We start from the raw sequence: 27,185 nt of genomic DNA on the forward strand, positions 1-27,185 counted from the left end.
TTTTTATTAAATTAATGAAATCATTCAAGGAAGTAAAACCAACAAAAAAACCCGCTTCTTTTACAGACAGATTTAGCTTCTTTGACACAAAAGGTTATTACATTTTAAGAGTAATTAGTAATTTCTACAAAATCAAATTCAAAGCAGCAGCTTGAAATGAAAAGAATACTTTGGGTAGGAATGGAAAGGGTTTTCTTGCTGGTTGCTGGCTTGCTTTGATTTACAAAATCGATATGACTGATGGCCGTTCCTCTGGGAAAGGTTTTTGTAAAAAAAACTTACTAAATGAATTTAAAAATATGAAATAGTTCTAAATTTCTAGAGTCACTTAACTGGGATTAGTGAAAGTCATCAGCTGGATATTAAAAAATAGGTGGGAAAAAATCTGTAGCATTTAAAAAAATAGATAACTAAACTGAGTGACAAACGAACTATTTTGTTACAGAAGAAAAATCAAGAGGTTTTTTAATGGCAGAAAAAGAAAGGGAGCTCCTGGTATTTCATTCACTCCAGCGTACCTGCCATGAACAGTAGTAGATTTGATAATATCCCCAGGTAGAACCACTGAGAGTTCAACGTCTTTATCTATCATGTTTTCTTTCTGTTCCATGATGAAAGCCGAAGATTCTACAGAGTCATCAACTGAAGAGACATCAACTGCTTTGGTCTCAGCTGGTGGAGGTGGTGCCTTGGCTTTTGGTTTTCTCCTAAAATGAAAACAAAACAGAAAAATAAAATATATTTTTTCAAAGTAACCTTATAATATGATCTAATATTATAAAACAAAAAATGAATATGTTTTTCATCATCTTGGAAAGAATGCACCAAAATGTTAACTGGCAGTTTACTAGGGATAGTGGAATTAAGGTAATTTTTTCCCCCTTTCTCCAAACAGCCTTTTTATTTTCAAGAATATGCCTTAAATTAACCAGAATTAGAAAGAAATATTATAACATAATGAGATTTGATATTTGCCTCCATTAATTTCAATAGTATGTGTTCAGTACAGCAAAGGAAAACTAAAACAAAAACCAAACCTGTTGCCATCAAGTCGATTCCTACTCATATCAACCCTGTAGGACAGAGAAGAACTGCCCCATAGGGTTTCCAAGGCTGTAAATCTTTTTTTTTTTTTTTTAATTGTGCTTTAGGTAAAAGTTTACAGCTCATGTTAATTTCTAATACAAAAATTTATACACATATGTTATGTGACCCTAGTTGGAATTCCTACAATGTAACAGCACACTCCCCCTTTTCAACCCACATCTCCCGTGTTCATTCAGCCAGCTCTCTGCCTATCCCTTTCTGGCTTCTCATCCCGCCTCCAGACAGGAGCTGCCCATTTAGTCTCATGTATCTACCTGAACTAAGACGCACATTCTTCACGAGTATTGTTTTACATTTTATAGTCCAGTCTAATCTTTGAAGAGCTGGCTTCAGGAGTGGTTTTCCTTCTGGGTTAACAGAGAGTTCAGGGGCCATGTCTTCCGGGGTTCCTCTATTCACAATCAGACCATTAAGTCTGGTCTTTTTATGTGAATATGAGTTCTGTACCATACTTTCCTCCTGCTCTGTCAGGGACCCTGTTGTTTTCCCTGTCAGGGTGGTCATTGGTGGCAGCTGGGCACCATCTAGTTCTTCTGTTCTCAGGCTGATGGAATTCCTGGTTTACGTGCACCTTTTTGTCTCTCGGGCTAACACTCCCCTTGCGTCTTTCGTGTTCTTCATTCTCCTTTGCTCCGGGTGGGTTGGGACCAGCTGATGCATCTTAGATGGCTACTCGCAAGCTTTTAAAACCCCAGACACCAAGGCTGTAAATCTTTATGGAAGTAGACCGCCACATCTTCTTCCTGCAGAGTGGCTGGTGGGTTCACACTGCTGACGTGTTGGTTAGCTGTTGAGTGCTTAACCACTGTGCCACCAGGGATCCTTTAGCAAAGCAAAGGTATGATTTATTTTCTTTGATTAGATAAATTATAAAAATCCTAATGTTTCAGGATGGAGACGGGCATCTTACTTCCATACCTCATAATAGCCCCTACCTTTGTACCTTTCATTCTATTTGTTTCCAATCTAGTATGTTCTGTCTCTCTATTCAGATAAACACTACCCAACCTTCAAAGTGTCCTTGAATCCATCTTACCCTCACCCATCCCCCAACATGTAGTGTTTCCTTACTTTGAATTAATGTAGCATATACAACTGATCCTATATAGTAACTTTTTTTTTTCTAATTTTTTTCTGGGTACCAGTCTTATCTCTCCGTCTATATTTATAACTCCCTGCAGAAAAGCAGCATGCTGAAGAAGGTTATATTTCTAACTGCACATAACAGTGAGTTGTGAATAGTTATTCATAAGTTATATTTCTGCTTCAATGAAAACTGTTACAAATAATTATCCTAATATTTTTCAATGTCACTTACAAGCCCCTTAATTGATGATTTATTAAAAAAATAGACACCTTGAAAAAATTCACACAAGCTAATTCAATGATTTGATGGATTGAAAAAAATGAAATGTAAAAATAGGTACAAAAGAACTGTAATTATAGTTATATAACTATATATAATCCCCCACGTGTCTGTCAATTTGTCATACGGTGGGGGCTTGTATGTTGCTGTGATTCTAGAAAGTATGCCACTGGTATTCAAACACCAGCCCAGGGTCACCGAGGGTGGACAGGTTTCAGCTGAGCTTCTAGACTACAACAAACTAGGAAGAAGGACCCGGCGGCCTACTTCTGAAAAGAATTAGCCAGTGAAAACCTTATGAATAGCAGCGGAACATTGTCTGATATAGTGCCAGAAGATGAGCCCCTCAGGTTGGAAGGCACTCAAGAGACAACTGGGGAAGAGCTGCCTCCTCAAAGTACAGTTAACCTTAATGACATGGATGGAGTCAAGCTTTCAGGACCTTCATCTGCTGATGTGGCATGACTCAAAATGAGAAGAAATGGCTGCAAACACCCATTAATAATCAGAACCTGGAATGTACCAAGTATGCACTGTCAAAAATGAAATGGAATGCTTAAACGGACTGGTATTGACCATTTTGAATCAGACAATCATATGGTCTACTATGCCAGGGATGACGACTTGAAGAGGAATGATGTTGCATTCACTGTCAAAAAGAACATTTCAAGATCTATCCTGAAGTACAATGCTGTCAGTGACAGGATAGTATCTATATGCCTACAAGGAAGACCAACTATTATTCAAATTTACACACCAACCACTAAGGCCAAAGATGGAGAAACTGAAGATTTTTACCAACTTCTGCAGTCTGAAATTGATTGAACATGCAATCAGGAGGCACTGATAATTATTGGTGATTGGAACGCTAAAGTTGGAAACGAGAAGGATCAGTAGTTGGAAAATATGGTCTTGGTGATAGAAACAATGTTGGAGATCGCATGATTGAATTTTGCAAGACCAACAACTTCTTCATTGCAAATACCTCTTTTCACCAACATGAACAACAATTATACACATGGACCTCACCACATGGAATACACAGGAATCATTCTGACTACATCTGTGGAAAGAGATGATGGAAAAGCTCAATATCATCAGTCAGAACAAGGCCGGGGCCGACTGTGGCTCAAACCATCAATTACTCATATGCCTTGAAACTGAAGAAAATTAAAACAAGTCTACAAGAGCCAAAGAATGACCTTGAGTATATCCCACCTGAATTTAGAGACCACCTCGAGAATAGATTAAACGTGTTGAACACTAAGGGCCAAAGACCAGATGACTTGTGGAATGACATCAAGGACATCATACATGAAGAAAGCAAGAGGCCATTAAAAAAACAGAGAGAAAGAAAAGACCTAATTGGATGTCAAAAGTGACTCTGAAACTTTCTCTTGAATGTCCAGTAGCTAAAGCAAAACGAAAAAATGATGAAGTAAAAGAGCTGAACAGAAGATTTCAAAGGTCAGCTCAAGAAGACAAAGTATTATGATGACATGTGCAAAGACCTAGAGATAGAAAACCAAAAGGGAAAAATATGCTCAGCATTTATCAAGCTGAAAGAACTGAAGAAAAAATTCAAGTCTATGACATGTGCAAAGACCTAGAGATAGAAAACCGAAAGGGAGGAACACGCTCAGAATTTATCAAGCTGAAAGAACTGAAGAAAAAATTCAAGTCTCGAGTTGCAATACTCAAGGATTCTATAGGGAAAATATTTAACAAAGCAGGAAGCATCAAAGAAGATGGAAGGAATACTCAGAGTTACTATACCAAAAACAATTGGTTGACATTCAACCATTTCAGGAGGTAACATATGATCAGCAACCAATGATACTGAAGGAAGAAGACCAAGCTGCACTGAATGCACTGGTGAAAAACAATGCTCTGGGAATTGATGGGATACCAATTGAGATGTTTCAACAAACAGATGCAGTGCTGGAACTGCTTACTTGTCTATGCCAAGAAATTTGGAAGACAGCTAGCTATCTGGCCAATCAACTGGAAGAGATCCATATTAATGCCAATTCCCAAGACAGGTGATCCAACCGAATGTGGAAATTATATATAATTATAATTTCACATGCAAGTAAAATTTTGCTGAAGATTGTTCAAAAAGCAGCTGCAGCAATATCTCAACAGGAAACTGCCAGAAATTCAAGCCGGATTCAGAAGAGGACATGGAACAAAGGATATCATTGCTGATGTCAGATGGACTTTGGCTGAAATCAAAGAATACCAGAAAGATGTTTACCTGTGTTTTATCGACTATGCTGAGGCATTTGGCTGCGTGGTGGACCATAACAAATTATGGATAACATTGCGGAGAATGGGAATTCTGGAACACTTAATTGTGCTCATGAGGAATCTGTACGCGCATCAAGAGGCAGTCATTCAAACAGAACAACAGAATATTGCTTGGTTTAAAGTCAGGAAAGGTGTGCATCAGGGTTGTATCCTTTCACCATACCTATTCAATCTGTATGCTGAGCAAATAATCCCAAAACGTGGACTATATAAAGAAGAACGGTACATCAGAATTGGAGGAAGACTCATTAACAACCGCATCATACAGATGACACAACCTTCCTTGCTGAAAGTGAAAAGAACTTGAAGCACTTAGTGATGAATATCAAAGACCACAGCCTCCAGTGTGGATTACGCTTCAACATAAAGAAAACAAAAATCCTCACTACTGGACCAATAAGCAACACCACGATAAATGAAGAAAAGATTAAGGTCATCAAGGATTTCAGTTTACTTGGATCCACAATCAACACCCATGGAAGCAGCAGTCAAGAAATCAAAAGACACATTGCATTGAGCAAATCTGCTACAAAAGACCTCTTTACAGTGTTGAAAAGCAAAGATGTCACCTAGAGGACTAAGTGAGCCTAACCCAAGCCTTGGTGTTTTCAATCACCTCATATGCATGCAAAAGCTGGACAATGAATAAGGAAGACTGAAGAAAAACTGACACCTTTGAATTGTGGTGTTGGCGAAGAATATTGACTATACTGTGGACTGCCAAAAGAACAAACAAATCTCTCCTGGAAGAAGTGCAACCAGAATGCTCCTTAGAAGCAAGGATGGCAAGACTATGTCTCATACCTTGGACATGTTATCAGCAGGAATCAGTCCCTGGAGAAGGGCATCATGCTTGGTAAAGTAGAAGGTCAGTGAAAAAGACGAAGACTCAGAAAGAAGGACTGACACAGTGGCTGCAACATTGGGCTCAAATATAACATCAACTGTGAGGCTGGCACAGGACTGGGCAGTGTTTTGTTCTGTTGTGCATAGGGTCCCTATGAGTCAGAACTGGCTTGACCGCACCTAACAACAACTAACCATAATTATATATTTATGGTTTCGTTTTTTGTTTGTTTGTTTCCTCCAAAGCACTGCAAATTAGAGCTTTGGAAAATTTTACCTAATTGTTTTTGGAAGAACAAGTACTACTGCTTTTCACTAAAAATCTATAAATTTTAATTCCTCGTCCCCATTTGCTAGGCAAAAATAAAATCCAAACAAAACAAAGGATTTCTTTGTAAGTAAATAGGTAACAGTCCCCTAATCAGTGTTTTCAAAATTTAAGGTCCCACAAATCCAAGCACCTTTGTGTACTCAGTATCATGAAAAGAAAGAAGCAAGGTTTCCACACTGTATGTTAATTTACTAAAATAAGAAGTTCTTGATTAAAAGAATTGTATTATACTGTAGAACAGACCTCATTTATAATAGCTACAAAAATAAAAATTTTTAATGTTTTGTAAAATCTAATATTGACTCGACGGCACTGGGTCTAATATGAAGAAAAATTTTATCCAATTTCAAGTTTTAGTTTTTTATGTGTAGAAATTGACCACTCTTATTCAACAGACGGAAACCCTGGTGGCGTAGTGGTTAAGTGCTATGGCTGCTAATCAGAGGGTTGGCAGTTCAAATCCACCAGGTGCTCCTTGGAAACTCTATGGGGCAGTTCTACTCTGTCCTATAGGGTCCCTGTGAGTCGGAATTGACTCGATGGCACTGGGTTTAGTGTTTTTTTTTTTTAATTCAACAGACATTTATCCTATAACAGACAATTATGTAGCAAATTCAACTAAGTAGTAGGGTTGCAAAGATGAAAAAGACCCAGTCCTTATCCCTAAAGTTTTCATAGCTCGAAAGGAATAGCAGACATACAAAATTACAATAAAGTTTGACAATTACTCTAACACTGGTATGCAGATGGTACTGCTGAAGCTCATAAAAGAGAAACAAACTTTTTAGGAATCTGGAAATATTTCACAGATGGGAAACATGAGCTGAGTTTTGGGGAATTAATAGAAACTTAGAGGAATAGACAAGAAAAAATTGGTATTTCAGGCAGAAGAAAGCACAGAGGCATGAAAGCAAATAGTGCATTTTAGGATTGAACAGCTTGCAAAATTCCAAAAACAAATCAAAGGAGATGAGAAATCAGTGAATCATTTGAAAAACTTATAAATAAGAGAAATTAGTAAAGTGGCTTGGTACAAAGTTAATATGCTAAAGTCAGTAGCCTACATAAACAAACAAAAAACTAGACAGAAAGCATGATAAAAGACACCTTTTATAATAGCAACAAAATGCATTTTATTTAACAATAAATATCACAAACTTGCAAAATCCATATGAAGAAAAATCTAAAGTGCTGAATATTCAGCTTGGATCTCTCCCTTTACCTCTAGGTTCGCTAAGCCAACATCTATGTGACATCTCCACTCAGATGACTAATTGGAATCTCAATCCTAATTTAACTCCTTGGTTCCTCTCCCCTGCTCCTCTGAATCAAATCTTTTCCTCTCCAAATTGTCTCCATCTCAGTAAATGAAATTCTGCCAGGTCCATGTTATAAATAGACCCAGAATCCAACAATTTTGATCATCAAATACCTCTGTTCAAGATGCTAACCAGTCTCCCCGCTCCCACATTTGTCATTTACAATCTATCCTAAATGTAGCAATGAGCAATTCTTCAAAAAAAAAAAAAAGTCAGATCATCACACTTCTCATACCCTCCAGTCGTTCCCCATCTCACCCATAATAAGATCCAGAGTCCTATAATCTGTTCTCCCTTACCTCCATCCTCTCTCATCTCCTCTCTACCACTTTCTTCCTAAGCTTACTGCATTCCAGTCCTATGATGCTTGTCTTTTCCTTGAATACTCCTACAATTATCCTTACTCAGGGCCCTCTATGAAGTCTGCTCCTAAGCCTAAAACAGCACCTCTTCTTTTCCTGATTTAGTTTTCACCTTAGGGCTTATCAGCAACAAAAACATACTGTTAATCATGTCAACTTTCATTAAAGGGTGATTATGTAATTCCATGAGAATCAGAACTTGTCTTCACTTCCATGTTCACACTCATTTATAAATTCATGGAATCTCTGAAACATTGCCTGCTACATAGTAGGCACTCAGATGTTTTGAATGAATGAATTCAATGAATACTTACCACAAAGATGAAGCATCTAATTATGTAATTATTAAGAAAAAAAGTTCTTACAGCCAAAGAAAATGTTTTTTATCAAAATTATTTGTGTTTGTTTCTTTAATTGCCTATGTTTTATTTTTGAAAAGATCATATTGAAAATATACATTATATTTATTAGTAAGAGGTCACTGGCAACCTGAGGGCTTAACAAGCATTTCATTGGAGAAGCAAGAAGAGAAGCTAACTGCCACAGGCAGGAAGGTAAAGCAGTAGAAACAATTACATACACTGTGGACTTGGCTTTCAAGAAGAGCAGTTGTGAAGCAAGGTATAATAGCTACCTCGTGCTAGCAGAGTTATCTTTCCATCACCCATTTTGACCATGTCAGGCACCATCTCATCTTCCTGTGTTGCTGTCACTGATCTCCATTTAAATGTCCTCCTCATCCTGTCTTCATATATAGTATCTGTTCTTCAAGGTCCACATTGAGTCTCAACCCCTCGTGAAGGCTTCTCTGTCTACTGCAACCTGCAATGAATTCCTCTCACAGTTTTAAATGATTTATGTGTGTATGAACATGTTATTCCCTATCATACTTTGTGGTGAACACCCATCTCTTAATTAAATAAGCTTACTGAGAAAAAACAGGTAAGCAGAACAAAGCACTAGTTGAAATATTATTTATATAAAACTTCTACTAACAACATCTTAAGGAGCCCTGGTGGCACACTGGTTAAAGTGCTCAGCTGCTAACCAAAAGATCAGCGGTTGGCAGTTGAGCCCACCAGCTGCTGCTCTGCGGGAGAAAGATGTGGTTGGTCATCTGCTTCTGTAAAGATTTAGAGCCTTGGAAACCCTGTGGGGCAGTTCTACTCTGTCCTATAGGGTCATTATGAGTTGGAATTGACTGGACAGCAACAGGTGTGCTTTGGGTAAACTCGCTTTGTATGGGTAGGGAAGCAGTTATTGAGGTATGCTTTGAAAAGGAGAGAAATGTGATTCAGTTCTTAAAAGAAAAATATAATTCAGATAGGCAGAGCCTGTAGAATCAATTACGCATTGGTTCCCAATCTTGATCCATTCACATTAAAACTAGCAATGTGTTTATATAGTTAAAGCTTGCTTAGAATATAGTCCAGTCCAGTGAAAAGAATACCATGTAGAAGGCTGGGTTTGACTTGAGTCACAAGTAACTTTAAGACTTTGTTAACTTATCTGATCTTTTATTCATCAGCAAAAATTTAAAGCCTTTTAGACTGGCACTAATCCAAAAAACACAAAATAATAAATGTTATAGAGGTTGTGAAGAGATTAGAACTCTTATGCACTACTAGTGGGAATGTAAAATGGTACAACCATTTTGGAAAATGATATGGTGCTTCCTTAAAAAGCTAGAAATAGGAACACCATACAATCCATCAATCCCACTCCTAGAAATACACCTGAAAGAAATAAGAGCTGTCACACGAATAGACATATGCACACCCATGTCCATTGCAGCACTATTCACAATAGCAAAAAGGTGGAAACAACCTAAATGTTCAACAACAGAAGAGCAGATAAACAAATTATGGTACATACACACAACGAAATACTAGGCAAGGATAAAGAACGATGAATCTGTGAAATATCTCACAACACGGATGAATCTGGACAGCATTATGCTTAGTGAATTAAGTCAGTCACAAAAGGACAAATATTGTATGAGACCACTATTATAAGAACTCAAGAAAAGGTTAAAATACAGAAAAAAGCATTCTTTGATGGTTATGAGGGTGGGGAGGGAAGGGGAGGAGAAATCACTACCTAGGTAGTAGACAAGAATCACCTTCGGTAAAGGGAAGGACAACACACAATACTGGGGAAGTCAGCAGAACTGGACCAAAGCAAAAGCAAAGAAGTTTCCTGGACACATTCAAACACTTTGAGGGACAGAATAGCTACAGCTGGGGCCTGGGGACCACAGTTTTGGGAGACATCTAGGTCAGTTGGCATAACATAGTTTATTAAGAAAATGTTCTACATCCCATTTTGGTGAGTGGCATCTGGGGTCTTAAAAGCTTGCAAGCAGCCATCTAAGATAAATCAATTGGTTCCATCCCACTCGGAGCAAAGGAGATTGAAAAAAACTAAAGACACAAGGAATATACTAGCCCAAAGGACTAAAGGACCAAATGAACCAGAGACTCCACAAACCTGAGACCAGAAGAACTAGATGATGCCTGGCTACTACCAATGACCACCGTGACAGAGAACACAACAGAAAATCCTGGACACAGCAGGAGAAAAATGTAGAATAGAACTCAAATTCACATAAAAAGACCAAACTTATACATTTCTTCTAAAGTTCTTAATTTTTTAGTTGCGGTGCTTTGAAGTAATAACAAAATTAAATCAAATGTTATCCAAAGCCAAAAGTATAGTGAAAATAATAAAAAACTATAATCTAATCGAAATATAGAAAATTCTGGTAATATAAATGGAAACCCTGGTGGTGTAGTGGTTAAGAGCTACGGCTGCTAACCAAAAGGTCAGCAGTTCAAACCCACCAGCTGCTCCGTGGAAACCCTATGCGGCAGTTCTACTCTGTCCTATAGGGTCGCTATGAGTCAGAATTGACCTGACGGCAACAGGTTTGGTTTTTGGTTGGGGTAATACAAGCAAAAATTATTTTAAGTAACACATCAACATTCAGTAACAACTAAAATTTACTGCTTAAGAATACTAGTTTTCATTAATATTTTAAAATCACACACACACACACCCCTCTTTTTCATAGGCATGTTGAACCAGTTTTCCTACCCAGGGGATTTTCTAATAAGCTCTTCTTTCGCCACCAGTGGCCTAGTTTGACTATCAGCGACTACTCCTTAGAGGCTGCCACCATTCGCTCAACAGTAAACAACAGAAAATTCCACAAAGGGTAGATGGAGAGGAGGGTAAGCTGCAAAGACATTTGAGGCAGAAAACTTCCCCAGGTCACAGCAAAAATTCATTAATCAAACCTTAACAAGAACAAGCAACCATAATTTACTGCTTAAGTAAATTATTGCTTCAGTAATATGATCTCTTTTTAAGAAAAAATATTACAATCAACTTTCATACTGAGGATTAAGGTATAATTCCACATATTCAGTAATATATTTTGAAAATATCAAAACCTAATTTGAACACAGAATTCACTTGATATTCCGCTCTTATTACCTATCGATCTTTTGTGTGTCATTTTTGATTTACAAAGCACTTCAAAATCGTGTGTCTATTGTTAACGATTACCTCAGCCATCAATAGATGAAAAAGAGAACAAAAAGTAGCTCAACAAAACAACAGAATTTTACTCAAATACCTCTTACTGGTTTTGAAAGAAAAAAAAAAAGCTTTAAATTGTTACATGAGCTATACTTCCACTGGTACCCTAGAATTTAAGTGGCACAAGATAGGGTGCTCTGCGTTTGTTGATTTAATTGAGGGAGGGAGGGAGGGAGTTTGGCTTACATTAGCTTCCTGAGTTCACAGAAGAGGAAGAACTTGGTGGGGATTGCTGGGAATCAAACTTAGTTATCTACTGCTGCTATAACAGAAATACCACAAGTGGGTGGCTTTAACAAACAGAAGTTCATTTTCACAGTTTAAGAGGCTAGAAGTCCAAATTCAGGGCACCAGCTCTAGAAGGAAGGCCCTCTACTGTCAGCTCTGAGGGAAGATCCTTGCTCTTTTCAGCTTCCGTTCCTTGGCTCCTTGGTGATCTTCATGTGGCATGGCATCTATCTTCCCCCATCTCTGCTTGCGTACTTGCCTAAAATCTGCTCTTTTACATCTCAAAAGAGATTGATTTAAGACACACCCTACACTAATACTACCTCATGAATATAACAAAGAAAACTCATTCTCAAATGGTATTATAACCACAGGTATAGGGGTTAGGATATTTTTAGGAGACATAATTCAGTCATCCACAACACAACCTACTTTGTAGTCAAATTATAAACAGCCAGAGGTATAAGAAGTCAGTCAGGGTCCACAGAGACCCATGCAGGTAAAAGTACTCAATCCTCAGAAAGTTTCTAAATCTTCTGCTTCTTTGGGGGGAAAAAAAGGGGGGCAGGAATAAATTGGTACTGACTGAATTCTAGAGCGGAAAGAAACCTCCCTCATTTTGCACAGATGTTCAGTAACTTGCCTGAGGGCAGGTAACAGGTCTGTGGGTCAGAACCCAGAGGAACTGACTCATGATAAACTGCTCTTTCCGCTACACCATGGCTTCGGCATCCCTTAACCACTGAAGATCATGATTAATATCAGAAAAGAATAACCTAATTCTATGTGACCTTTTCATTCTCATTACCAGAACTTATCTTTCATTACATTTGGCATAATGCACTAAAATGAAGTGGCAACCGGGGTTTTTCACATCAGGTAAGAGCTTATTAAGTGCTGGTGTCTTCGTGTCCCAACAGTAAGCACCAATAAGGATACAAATGAAAAAAGTCTTTATCCAACACTAACATCAACAGTAGTGAACACTTGCATGTTGACTATGTGGTAGATATTGTTCTAAGTGCTTCATGTGTATTAACTCACATCTTCACAACTTTTACTTGAGGTAAGTGCTAACATTTTTAAGTTCTAGATAAGGGACCTCATGTTCAAAGAGATTAAGGAACTTGCCTAAAGTCACTTGGCTAGAAAGTGTTGAAGCTGAGATTATATCCAGCTGTCTGATTCTAAAGCTAGGACTACTCTTAACAACTACACCACATCATTCTTTGAGAGCTGAAATATTCATACAAAATACATAACAACAATAAAACTAATGAACAAAAACCAAGTAACAGAGAAGAAAGAAATGCCCAGTTATTGAATCTCTCTACTGCTAAGCACCACCCTGGTGGCGTAATGGTTAAGGGCTATGGCTGCTAACCAGAAGGTCAGCAGTTCGATTCCACCAGGCACTCCTTGGAAACCATGTGGGGCAGTTCTACTCTGTCCTATAGGGTCGCTGTGAGTCAGAATCGACTCAATGGCAACAGGTCTTTTAGGTTAAGCACCGTTACCACCCCCTGTCTGTAAGTTTGTCATATTGTGGTGGTTTGAGTCTTCTTATGATGCTGGAAAACTTCATGCCACTTGTATTTCAAATACCAGCAATGTCACCCATGGGGGACAGGTTTCAGCAGAATTTCCAGGCCAAGACAGACTAGGAAGAAAGGCCCTGGCAATCTACTTATGGCAATCTACTTCTGAAAACTGGCTAATGAAAATTCTATAGATCACAACAGAATATTGTCTAATATAGTGCTGAAAGATGAGCCCCTTAGGTTGGAAGGCATTCAAAATATACAGTGGTCACAACAATGGACTCCAGCATACCAATAATTGTGAAGATAGTGCAGGACTGGGCAATGTTTTGTTCTGTTGTACATGGGGCCGGTATGAGTCAGAGCCTATGCCACAACTAACAAAAAAAGAAGCAATTTAAACCTTTCCACATGTAATCTGATGAGGCAACTGTCACTCCCATTTAACTAGGGAAGGTTAAGAAATTGGCACCAACATACACAGAGTGTGGCAAAACTATGATTGAAATCCACCCCCAAGGAGGAGCTGGTGGATTCAAACTGCTGACCTTTCAGTTAGCAGCCATAGCTCTAAGCCACTGCGCCACCAGGGCTCCATACTCTTGACAAGGGCCACCTAAATAAGGCTTGATATTTAAATAAAATGTAAATACAAGATAACCAAATGCCTCAGTCACATCAACAGAGGCTGCTACTTCTCCACCTGCAGTTGTAGAAAAAATGCATTGGGAATCCAAAAACATGGCAGTGTCATAAATGGCTGCTTATGTTACTTTGAGTAAATCACAAAGTATTTTGCTCATTTACAAAATGCAGGTATTGCATTAGATGATCCCAGGTGCCTTCAGTCTCTAACGTACAAAGATCTGTGCATGCAAATTTTGTTTAGAGATTGAAAATGGAGACCTTAGATATTTTAGGAATGGAGGCAGGGCATGATGGCTGAAGTAACTTTTTTAACCAAATGTTATTTGTAAATTAACATGGACAGGACACCCCTTTCCCAGGGAGCTCTTCCTATCCTGAGAGCACTTCAGTCCAGGTCAGGAAAGGGTCTCCTCTGAGGCTCACAGGAAATGAAAGCATGGAAAATGGGTTACATTTCCAAGTGCCTTTCTCTCTCTTGGCATACATACTAGGAAAAAATGACGAACAGAGTGACAAACTCAGAAGAAAATTTTGAAAAGCTTCTGATTTCAGTCTGCCATGCTCAATTTTTTCATATTTTACCACTCTGAATACCAGGTCTCCTCCACAAGCCTCTTATTGCTTCAGTTTTTTGCCCTCCTTGAATCTCCATTCGGAAACCCTCGTGGCATCGTGGTTAAGAGCTACGGCTGCTAACCAAAAGGTCAGCAGTTCCAGTCCACCATGCGCTCCTTGGAAGCCCCCTATGGCGCAGTTCTACTCTGTCCTACAGGGTCGCTATGAGTGGGGATCGACTGGACGGCAACGGGTTTTTTTTTTTTTTTTGGTACCTCCATTCAAACGAGAACAACAATCCAGAGCCTCATTAATCATACCCCATGTTTCTGTCGTCTTCAATCTCTTCTTCCCCAGCCACAAACAAAAACCACATACAGATTTCTATTGTCTTAATAAAACTTCCACTCCCCTGCTCCTGCTAAGTGTCATTTTATTTCTTTCCTTCGTCAGCCAAAATTCTAGAACTCTGCTTTCCAATATGGCAGTATATCCAGAGCTTGGGTATGTGAATTTATTTTTCCAAATGTAAAGTTTATGAAATCTTAATACAGATTTTTATAAAATACTTATTTCATGAAGTACTTACTTCACTGAAAACACTTCCAGTGAAAATCTGGCACGCGCTTTGAGATGTGCTGCAAGTGTAAAATTCATACTGTATTGTGTAGACCTTAGTATAAAACAGTTAAATAGTCATTAATAATTTGTATATATTGATTATATATTGAAATGGTAATACTTTCAATATATTGGGGTAAGTGAAACATAATACTGTAGTAGGCACCCTCTGCAGTGAGCCCCAGTGATCCGTATTTCCTTATGTAATCTCCTCCCCTTGAATGTGGGATGCATTTAGTGACATTTCTAGTAAAGCGAATGCAGCAAGGTGACGGGATGTCACTTCTGAAATTAGGTTACAAGAAGACCATGCCTTCCAACTTGGGCACTCCCTCTTTCTTGCTTGTCCTCTCTATGGAAACAACCTGCCATGTTGTGAGCTGCCCTACAGAGAAGCCTGTGTGGCGAGGAACTGATGTTTCAGGCCAAGAGTCAAGAGGACTGGAGGCCTGCCAACAGCCATGAGAGTGCGCTTGGAAACAGATCTTTCACAGAGGAGATTTGAACCCCAGCTGACACTTGATTGCAGCCTCACCCTCCTAATCAGGAAGCTGAAGAACTACTGTTCTACAGAGCACTAGACTTCAGTTTCAGCTTCAGGAGAAATGGCCTATGGCTGTACTCTAAAGTGCCCCTGCTCATGCCATTACCTACATTTAAAGGGCAATGTTTGCATTTCACCAGTGAAAATTCTTTCTTTTGATGCCTCATGGAGAACCTTTCTTGTTTTACACATAGCAGTCCTTATACTTTAAATTCCTTCAGTATCTTGTTTATAGTTAAGGCACTTGTGTAGATCCTTTTGTTCAATAAATAGCTATTATGATCTATCTCATTCTGCTGATCTGTACCATCAAGATGCAGGAGCAAATCCAAAGATAGGAGACAGGTCCTTTCCTCTAGCATAATAAAATGGTAAAAGGAAAAAACAAGTATTGAAGTAAATAATACCAAGTAGAAATAAAATACCCAGGGCTACCTTGTGTCTTATATGTAGTTTCCAATGCACGTCCATCTTGTATGCCAAAAATTTTTGAGGCAGAAATATGAATATAATTTTTTCTGTATTTTTGATTAATATATTACCTCTTCCAGAGTACACTCAATTATTTTTGAAAGAATGAATCTATTTAAATATAGTTTTCATTAGGTCTATTATATATAGGTCTACCTGTTAGATGGTACCCCTCTGAAATCTTTGTTTATTATTACTTTTAGGAATTTTGCAATTATGTAAAGTGAGGACAGGAACAAAACAGAATCTCTTTGTAACACTAGACTTTCAAAGATAAGGTTAGCATGAATAAATGAAGCTTTTGTTGTGATTTAGTTATCATATACCCAGAAAGACACAACATGCTCTGTATTCTAATTCATGCAATAAATGTGTCATATAGGTAATGGAAGGAGTCTTTAAACTTTATTTAAGTTTTAACTCGAAAGCTGATATTTGTTAAATCTAATTAGATAATTAGTTGCTTCTAAATACATCGTCTCCTCAAGTCATAAAATCAAATGGACAATATTACTATGCCACACACAAGTAGTTTGCAAATACATCTTACAAATTACATCTAACATATGCTTGAATATATTTTTCATGATAGCTTTAATAAACATAAGGCCAGCTTTTGTTTACTTAACTTTAATATACTACATACATATATATGCACGAGTATACATATACATGTAGGTATAGGTATATATATCTACATATACATACAAAGAAAAATACACACACATAAATACATACAAAGAAATATAGGTGTTTGGTATAAATATATATAAATACTGAGCACTTATTTTCTTTGTATGTATATATTTTGTTAATTAAAGAGGTATATTACAAAGTAACTTGTCAAGTAACATCATAAAGCAAGGCTTATTTTCCTATTTTTTTAACCAGATATACATTTCAATAGAAAAAATTAAAATTCCTAAAAATAATTCTGGTGAGTAAGTTTAATATTCAGTATGGTAGCTACCCAATAAGATGCTAAACCAAAAAAACCAAACCCATTGCCGTCGAGTCAATTCCAACTCATAGCCTTAAACAGGCTGTAAATATCTACTGAGGCAGACTGCCATATCTTTCTCCCATGGAGCCGCCGGTGGTTTCGAACCGCAGACCTTTCTGTTAGCAGTCAATGCTAGATAACATAATTCACAAACTCCATTCTCCCCTCTAGTCATCACCAGGTAATTTTTTGAGAAAACTTCTTCAACATGTAGTGATATCCCAATAACATTCTCAATTCCCAAAACCTGGCTTCCATTCTTCACTTTGTTTATACATTTAAGATTGCTGAAAAAGCTACACGATATATCACATTTAATAAAAGTCAACAGGATAATAGCCTACTCCTAAGCATTTCTATGATTGAATAACTGAATCAATAAACTTACCCATATATGTATATATACATATATATACTTAAATAAATGCTTTATATGATAAATGTATAATTTGGCTTTCATCCTTTTTTTGGTGGTAGGGTGTGAAGCCAAAACTAAAAAAACCCATTGCCGTCGAGTGGATTCTGACTCATAGCGACCCTACAGGTCAGAGCAGAACTGCCCCATAGGGTTTCCAAGGAGCACCTGGTGAATCTGAATTGCCGACCTTTTGGTAGGGTTTCCAGGGTGTGTAGTAGGGGAAACAAAAATAGCTTACTAAATACTTACAATATAATCTTCCAGTGATGACACTAAGACATTCCAGAAAGGCACTGGGCGACACACACACACAAAATATGCAGTGGTAGTTGAAAAAAAGTCTACCTATTAATTATCAAGAGTTATTGATAGAGCTCAGGATTTCAAGTCAGAGATCTTGGTTTGTGCCTGAGTCTACACTTATTAGTTATTAGGTCATTTATTCTCTGGAACTATTTCTTCAACTGCAGAATTTTTTAACGTATCCTCCTTACAGGGTTGCAGAAGGGTTAAGGGAAGTAGTATATACTCATTGTCTAGCACCAATCTTAGCTACACAATGGACTTATCTGCCGAGCTTAAGAAAATACTGAGCCCTAGATCCCACTCCTAGATATTCTTATTTAATTGGTTTGTGGGGATTTTTTAAAACTCACCAAGTGATTCTAAAGTATAGCCAAGTTTGAGAACCACTAATCTAGCATAATTCTTGACACATATCTGATTAAATTGTCATCGAACTGATTCCAACTCATAGCAACCCCAGGTGACAGAACAGAACTGCCCCATGTGGTTTCCTTGGCGGTAATGTTTACAGGAGCAGACTGCCACATCTTTCTCCTGTGGTATGGCTGGGAGGACTCGAACACCGACCTTTCGGTTAGCAGCCAAACTCTTAACCATTGTGCCACCAGGGCTCCTTTGGTATTTAATTAGAGTTAATGATATTCCCTCATGAAAACTGTGTAAATTCTGAAACACTGCCTCAAGGCTGTAACTTACGTCAACCAAGTTCACATAAATTCAAGGTGTCAGAATCACTGAATATAACAAATCTTAAAAGCAGTCTGTAAGTTTAGTAATAAAAACTTTTCCAAATCTAAATCCCCATTTTTTTATTATTGTACTTCAGATGAAGGTTTACAGAACAAACTAGCTTCTCATTAAACAGTTAGTACACATATTGTTCAAGGCATTAGTTAACAACCCCACGACATGTCAACACTCTCCCTTTTCAAACTTGCGTTCCCTATTACCAGCTTCCCTGTCCCCTCCTGCATTCTAGTCCTTGCCCCTGGGCTGATGTGGCCCTTTAGTCCCATTTTGTTTTATGGGCCTGTCTAAACTTTGGATGAGGATGAACCTCAAGAGTGACTTCATTACTGAGCTAAAAGGGTGTCTCGAGTCTCTTCAGTCTCTGTCAGGCCAGTAATTCTGGTCTTTTTTTGTGAGTTAGAATTTTGTCCTCCAGCTCTGACCAGGACCCTCTGTTGTGATCCCTGTCAGAGCAGTCAGTGGTGGTAGCCAGGCACCATCTAGTTGTGCTAGACTCAGTCTGGTGGAGGCCGTGGTAGTTCTGGTCCATTAGTCCTTTGGGTTAATCTTCCCCCCACCCCTGCTTTTTTTTTTTTTTTTGCCTCATTTTATGAAAGAAGGGAATTACTTATTTAAGAATGGAAAACTTATTTTCCCCTAATATTATTTTTTTTACTTGGATATAATCCATATATAGAAAAATACACAAGTGTAAATGAACAGATATTTTCATATGTATACACTCAGTAGGAGCCCTGGTGGCACAGTGGTTAAGAGCTCAGCTGCTAACCAAAAAGCTGGCAGACTGAATACACCAGCCGCTGCTTGGAAACTCTATGGTGCAGTTCTATTCTGTCCTACTGGGTCACTATGAGTCAGAATTAACTGGATGGCAGTGGGTTTTTTGCTTGGGTGCCATGAATGTCGCTGCTATTCCATTGTATGTCTGGGTTTCCCTAAATATCTGAATGGGGCTGTTTATTTACAAACAGTTAAGAAGTGAAATGTCAATAAGAAGAAAGATGAAGAAAGCTCTCAATAGAAATGGACATATCAACGGAGATAGAAAAATAATAAAAATATATGGAAAAAAACTTTAAAAAACAAACTTGAAAGCAATAAAACGAGGTGCAAGATAATATTTATTGGGCACCTCTGTGTGTTCAGTGCTATATCTATATAAAGAGTGGGCAGATTAAATACCATATGAGGTGGTCCTCAGATACTGTTAACTTACAAATGAAATGAGTCCAACTAAACAATGGCAAAGGCCCACTTAATGGGCCCTACAAAAAATACACATTAACTGACTGATTATCCATTTCCAGGAACTGTGGCAAATGTTTTACTTATGTAATCCTCCAACAAATACTATTATTCATTTAAACAAACAAACAAACGAAAAACCCAGACCCGTTGCTGTGCAGTCAATTCCAACTCATAGTGACCCTACAGGACACAGCAGAACCGCCTCATAGAATTACCAAGGTGCATCTGGTGGATTCAAATGGCTGACCTTTTGGCTAGCACCCGAAGCACTTAACCACTACACCACCAGGGTTTCCTTGTTCAAATACCCACAAACCCAGTGCCGTCGAGTCGATTCCAACTCATAGCAACCCTATAGTGCCTTAAAATAATTCACAAACCTTTATAGAAATTACCAAATCATTTCTCTCCATGACAAACCAAACATCCCAAAATCCTGCCACACTGCCCACCTGTTACTCCATTCAACCTATATGTAGCCTTCTACCCAATAAGAAGCAGCAGTAGCACCGGTGTGTGGCATCATCTACTGAAAGCTTCCTTTTCACTTTATGTTTGTTGCCTTGCAATCAATGTATATGAGAGTCAGTCCACCTTATGAAAATTAGTCCAAAAAATAATAAAAATATAATTGGCACTACAATTATTGAATTCAGAAATGATTAACAAAAACATGAGACAGAAAACTGCACACAATTTCTTAGGCCTCTCCTTTCTCCGCACATAAAAATTAAATATAAAAGTCTTATTATAAAGATATTTTTCTGTCTTTTTCAAAAGAGGGTAAATATTCATAAAATTCAAACACTAAATTTAAACAAAAAAATTAATCGCAGATTGCTTTCTTTCATTATATTCTCCAAAGGAAAAAAAAAATAAATGTAAAGAAAGAAATTTTTACTTCCAAAGAGAGTTAAACAGTTCTTAAATTGAAATGTTATTCCAGTTTTCAAAAGTATGCGAGGTAAGAAATTACACAGACATTAAGATATCTACACCTACGTATATTAAACAGCAGGAATGTGTGTGCCAGCCAAGTAAGCATATATTAATACAAACATAAAATGAAAGCAATTGGTAGATTAACCAGTCATAAAATGAAAACAAATATTGCTTTCAAGTCACAATCTCAATAATCTACTCTTCAAATATGAACTTTGGTTAATATTGAATAGCATTTAGTCTTTGGCCTCTGCTAAATTTTTAAATCTGTGTTGGGGGGTGGTGTGGGGGGAGAGTGGGGAGGCAAATCATATTCAAGCATAACAGTACTGCATACTAATAAAGAAAATTCCTTGAAATGAATTTTCCAAACTAACTTCCCAGTAGCTGTAAGTTTTGCCAAATACTAGCTAGATAAACTACTTGGAAATAGTGTTTCAGAGAGAATTTAGAGATACTGAAATCTAAAGTAGCACCTTACATAAAAACTAACTTTAAAATGGACCTACATGTAAAACATAAAACAATAAAGGATTTAGAGGAAATCTTCAGGACTAAGGGTTAAGTAAAAGGTTGTTCTACATGAAACCAACGGCACAATCCATAAAAGTTTTTTTTTTTTTTTTTTTTAATTTCTAAACTAGACTTCATCAAATATTAAAAACTTTTGCCCTGTAAGAGATGCTGCTAAGAGGATGAAAAGACAAGCCACAGACTTGGTGAAAATATTGACAAGTTATATATCCAACAAAAAAGATGTGTATCCAGAATATGTAGAGAATACCCTAAACTCAACAGTAAGAAATCAAATCATCCAATTATAAGACTTCAGCACTTTACCAAAGAGGATACATGAACAGCAAATAGGCACATGATAACATGTTCCACATCATTACCCACTGGACTTGCAAATTAAAGCACAGCTAAATAAAAAATACTGATAATATCAAGTGCTGACAAGAATGTGGAGAAATTGGATCTTTCATGTATTTCTAGTACAGTAATTAATGTGAAATGGTACAGCCACTCTGAAAAAGCGTTTGGCAATGTCACATACAGTTAAGCATATACTTACCATATAACCCAGCAATTACAGAAGATAAATGAAACTTACGTTCATACAAAAACCTATACATAAATGCTTATGGCAACTCTTCATAATAACCCCAAATTGGAAACAGCCCAAATGTCGGGTAAATAGCGGGGTTGGGGGGGGGGGAACTGTGGTGCATCCATTCAATTAAATGCTGTTGTTGTTAGTTCCTGTCGAGATGGCTTCAACTCATGACGACCTCATGTATAGCACAAAAAAATACCACCTGGTCCTATACCATCTTCGTGATCGTTTGTCGGTAAGTTTGAGTTCATTGTTATGGCTATTGTGTAGTGCCCCTTCCACTCTCAGGAGCTTATCTTCCAGCACTATATCAGGCAGTATTCTGTTGTGACCTTAAGATTTTCACTGGCTAATTTTTGAAAGTAGATTGCCAAGTCTTCCTTCCCAGTCTGTCTTAATCTGGAAGCTCTGCTAAAACCTGTCAAACATGGGTTACCCTGCTAGTATATGAAATACGAAATACCAGGTGGCATAGTTTCCAGCGTCACAGTAACAAGCCAGCCACCACAGTATGACAAAATGACAGGCGGGTGGTGGAATGGAACACTACTCAGCAATAAAAAGCAACTGACTATTGATACACTTGACAACTTGGATGGACTTCAAGGGTATTATGCTGAGTGAAAAAAGCCAATTAAAAGGTCTTATACTGTATGATTCCATTTATTTAATAGTCTCAAAGTGACAAACATAATTTCACAGAAAACAGATGAGTGGCTGCCAGGGTTGGAGGCAGGGTGTGACTATTATGGGGTAACATGAGGAAGTTTCTTCGTGATGGTAGAACAGGTCTGTATTCTGACTGTGGTGAAGTTACATGAATTTACACATGTGGTGTAAATCCACAAAACCATAAACTGAAATAACAATTATAATAAACGCATGTAATCTGAATAAAGATAATTTCCTCGTTTTGACATCAACTCGACAGCAATGGGCTTTTTTGGTTTGCTTTAAGATAACGAAGAAGCAACCCAAACCAAAAACCAAACTCATTTCCATCAAGTGAATTCCAACTCATAGCAACCCTACTGAACAGAGTAGCGCCCGCCCAGAGGGTTTCCAAGGAGCAGCTGGTAGATCTGAACTGCCAACCTTCTGGTTAGCAGCCATGCTCTTTAACCACTGCACCACCAGGACTCCATAAAGCAACCAGTGAATATTTAATATTTAATAAAGAAAGAAGACACAACATAACTGCATTTAAATTATGTTCTGTCTTCACTGTCTGACCCCAGAAAAAAATGGGATTCCACTCTAAGTGCTGCTTAATGCATAATTCCAAGTTATACTTTTTATATTCACACATAAAACTGCATATGTATTTTCAGTATTTTTTCTTACAGATTTAAATAAATTCATTTTGGGGAAAAAACACTAGGATTTTTAGTATATAAATATTATAGGTGCTAGTATTGTATCTTGGGAAGAAATCATCCAGAACTACCTAATTTCTATTAATTAAATGCTCATAACTACTGCCCATCCCACAGTAAATCAATAATTCAATAAAAAGGAATCAAAATCATCTGTAAAAAATATATTTTTTCATCGTAACTGAAGAATCATAATGATATTAAAAATAAAATAATATTTATCGGCAAAGAATATTATCTAAAGGATCTCCATGGAACAGTGGGCCTTCCTAATTCCTTGTTTTTAGATATTTATTGCTAACGCATGATAGCATACTAAGAAATCTCTGCTTAGATACTATATACTTTCTATACAAAGAACAAAAATGTTCAAATGGCTTACTGTAAAAGTTCATGATTCTGACTAGTGATTCGCTCACACTAGTGAATTTTGATTAGTGAATGAAAGTTCTCCATATCCAGGGTACTTTAACTCTGTTTTAATGCTATATCCTGAACCATCCAGACTTTTTCTTAACACAAAGAAGATGCTCCATAAATTTCTGTTGACTGAATGAATGAATTCTATAGATAGATTAGAAATAAATAACAGTCGGGCACTCAGATATTTTCCTAATTCAGTAATAAGCATAAATCCTTAAAAGCACACTGGTGGGATAGCACTTATGCTGGTTCTCTGGAATGGCAGTTTCTTTTCACCATTTGACTCTAATTCCCAGGCAAAAGGGAGAACTCACACAATGAATAAATTATTTTCAGCCATACAACAATCCAGTTGTCTTTTAAGGAATATATAAAAATAACCAACCATTAGAATTCCTCACATTTATATCCCATTAAAAGAGTTTTCTCTTCCTCTTCCCATCTGTCTTAAGTGTCATTTATCTTTTACTAATGCTTTCACACTAATCAATTTGACAACTCTTTCAAATAAATGACTTTTATGTATACTCTTCCTCAATCATCAGCAAATAAGAATGTATTTTATATTCCTGTTGTGAAAAAGGTCAAATTATAGATTAATTAAAATGAGCTCATTTAATAATTTTGCAGAACTAAAGGTAATAATAAATGAGAAAGTATTCTGAACCAGGAGGTGAAGAAATGAGTTTTCCTACACAACAAGCATTTGAATAAAACAGGAATGAATAAAACAGTTCCTACTCCCAAAGAATAAGAGCATAGGATGGTGGACAGTGTAGAAATAAAGCACATGGACCCTGGTGACCAACAGCCTGGGTTTAATTTTCATCTCTGCCACTTAATAGTGATGTCACCTTTAGAGTTTCACTCTGTACCTGTTTCTTCATTTGTGGAAAATAGCACCCACAATAAATAGTTGTCATGAAGATTAAATGATGATCTACATAAAGCACTTAAGACAGTTCGTGGCACGTATTAAGTGCAATGTTAAGTTCTAGCTATTGTTGTCGTCGTCGCTGTTATTAGGCAGGATATAAACACTCATCTAAAATGTCATAAAGAATACAAACGGCGCTTCAGTCCTGGTTCTATGTGATGTGTAGGCAAGGCACACAACATGAGATTTAACACTTCTCTTTATAGTACTGAAAAGTTTTTTATTTCACAATTTTACTCAGCTGCCCATTAAAATGCCCCAAAAGTTAACTTGTTCTCCCTTTCTCTTTAGGTGTCTTTTTAGTTTGATCAATCAATGAAATCATGAAACATTCAAAACAACATCAATATTGTTGCTGTTGTTGTGCCATAGAGTCAATTCCAACACAGTAGAACTAACCCACAGGGTTTTCTTTGTTGTAATCTTTACAGTAGCAGATCACCAGGTCTTTCTCCCACAGAGCCACAGTGAGTTTGAACTGCCAACCTTTAGGTTAGCAGCCAAACACTTAACCACTGTACCACCAGGACTCCTTAACAACATCAATAATGCAACTGATTAAACTACAATGGACAGAAAGCTGTGTATGCGCTGTAATTAATTCTTACTACAACTCTGTGGGTTGCTACAATTAGTATGTTATAGCATAAGGAACACATTTTAGAGAGAAGAGTTAACTTGCCCTTTATCACAAGCAGCTCTAGGTTTTAAACCTAGTTTAGTCTATTCCAAAGCTCATTTTCTTTCCCACATGCCATAGTGTATCACCTACCCTGTGTGTCCAAACTCTGGAGAAGTAATAATCCAAGATCTTAAAACTGTCTGCAGTAACAGACCAAAAATAAAACGAAAACATTGTGTGAATCTATCCAGTAAAGGAAATTTATTTTTATTATCGCTGGAACAACATGTAAAAGAAACACTGACTCACCAGAAGAAAACTATTAGCCATGTGCATGTTAAAGACTAAGTCATTAAAACTCATGCTTTCATTATCTATAACGCCGTATGAAATATTTTCCAACAAAGAATTATATTCACATTCTGAAAATTAAATTTCACACTACCTGTTTTGTTTAAGCTACCCAAAATACTGGCCCCCAGCCCTCCCGAATACACTTTAGTTTCATAGAAAGTTAATTAACAAAGTAAAGAAATACTCTAAAATCCATTGTAATTTTTCCTCCTTAAAAACAACAGAAGGAAATCACAATATACAGTAGCCTCACTGATACAAACTTCCCCCAAGGAAATATGTGGATCCAGAAACAAAGGCCTATATAATATGCCAGGAACTGGTGGTCAGTACAGCACAAAATCCTAGCAAAGACTTTCTTCAAAAACAGCACTCAGATACCAAAGCCATTAGAGCAATTTTTTTTTAAGCACAGGAATTCTGATGTAATAGTTGTGGTCCAATTAATAGTGATTCCAAGATATAGTAGCTAAAATCATAATTGACACATTTGCTCCTGACCCTAAAATAGAAACCGATCAGAGATTATTATGATTTCATAAAATGATCACTAAATTTTACTTGTTCTCAAAACGTTATAAGCACCATTCATGTTACTCTCACAGTTTTCTGAATCTCCTTCCACCACTTTTCTTACGGAAAACAAAAATGAATAAACAAATGATTTATATTTTATCTCAAAACCAAACTAAATTTTCACGTCTTAAATCTAACTATTCCTCTTTGATGAACTTTGCTTATTTTCATGAACTTGATGAGCTATCTTGTAATTTATGAGCACTTTCAGAAATGACAGTTAACTTTGACCAGTAACAACCAAATTTTTTCCATCTCAATGTAAAATTAAAAAATCTTCTTTAAATGATTCAATAAGTACTTCACAAAAAAATGTAATAGATGATCAATTTAATTTTCCAACCTAATTTTATCACTTAAACAACAGTTTCACATCATTTTAGAGCTCCTCTTCTTTTTTTCTTCAGAAAAATAAATCTGAACTTTGTTACAAGTTAGACACCACAGTAGTGCAGGATTAGAGCACACTTACCAGGCAAAATATAAAAGCAACAAACCTGAACCAAGTATATTTTTTGCAAAAAGTAAAAACCTTTAATAAGCAAGGTGCCCTAAACAAACAGAATCATCAGTGGACTATCTATATGACTTGAGATTTCTATGATATAATTGACAACAGGTAGAAGTTTAAAAAAAAAAAAAAAGGGTAGGGGGGAATTTAGTACCAGGCTGGAATGGAAGTCGATAGTTAAGTTTAGAAAGAATGAGTTTCTAATTGTGTATCTCCATATACATGGACTAACCATTGCATTTTGTCTTTCATGAATAATTACCGTCTTTCCTTTGACAAGGTTAAATTGCGATAAGAAGACATAGAAAACTTCATTTAAAGTCTAATCTACATAATTCCAAGATTCCACTGTGAAAAAAAATCTGCCAAATTTTATTCTATAGATTAATATATAATTGTTTCAAAGATGAAAATGGAATATAATTATGCCCTTAATATTGAATATATAATGAGTTTATGTTAAATAATTCTATTACTTGCCTTAGCTTTTTTCCTTATTCCATCAAATTCAGTAATTTGCTTTCTAAAGAACATACGCTTAGTGGGAATAAACAAGGCCCCCTAGAGGAACAGCCTCCTCCTTTTTATTAATGACATCATTAAGTCTGCCTATTTATAGTCTCAACCATCTGACCTCCTAGCTAAACCGGATAAATGGATTTGGTTAGTTGTTAATCTTCACAGTGTGTGCTTAGCAGCAATTAACCTGTGACAGATAGTAACTTGAAATTATCTGTATTATCTTTAAAA

The 27,185-nt window shown here is 37.0% G+C and overlaps 1 protein-coding gene across 7 annotated transcripts in view; it reads right to left on the reverse strand.

The window, feature by feature from the left end:
* Window positions 1-27,185, reverse strand: part of COBLL1 (cordon-bleu WH2 repeat protein like 1) — a 183,517-nt gene that overhangs the window by 69,051 nt on the left and 87,281 nt on the right. For 5 of the 7 annotated variants that reach the window (XM_049887328.1, XM_049887327.1, XM_049887326.1 and 2 more), the window contains exon 3: window positions 519-707. In XM_049887328.1, coding sequence (XP_049743285.1) covers window positions 519-707 — 189 coding nt within the window. Of the gene's footprint in view, window positions 1-518; window positions 708-1,361; window positions 1,930-8,275; window positions 8,464-27,185 lie in introns of those variants that run through there. The other 2 variants (XM_049887330.1, XM_049887331.1) reach the window with 2 other exon arrangements.

This window comes from Elephas maximus, chromosome 6 (assembly GCF_024166365.1).
Source record: "Elephas maximus indicus isolate mEleMax1 chromosome 6, mEleMax1 primary haplotype, whole genome shotgun sequence".
NCBI classification, from domain to species: domain Eukaryota; kingdom Metazoa; phylum Chordata; class Mammalia; order Proboscidea; family Elephantidae; genus Elephas; species Elephas maximus.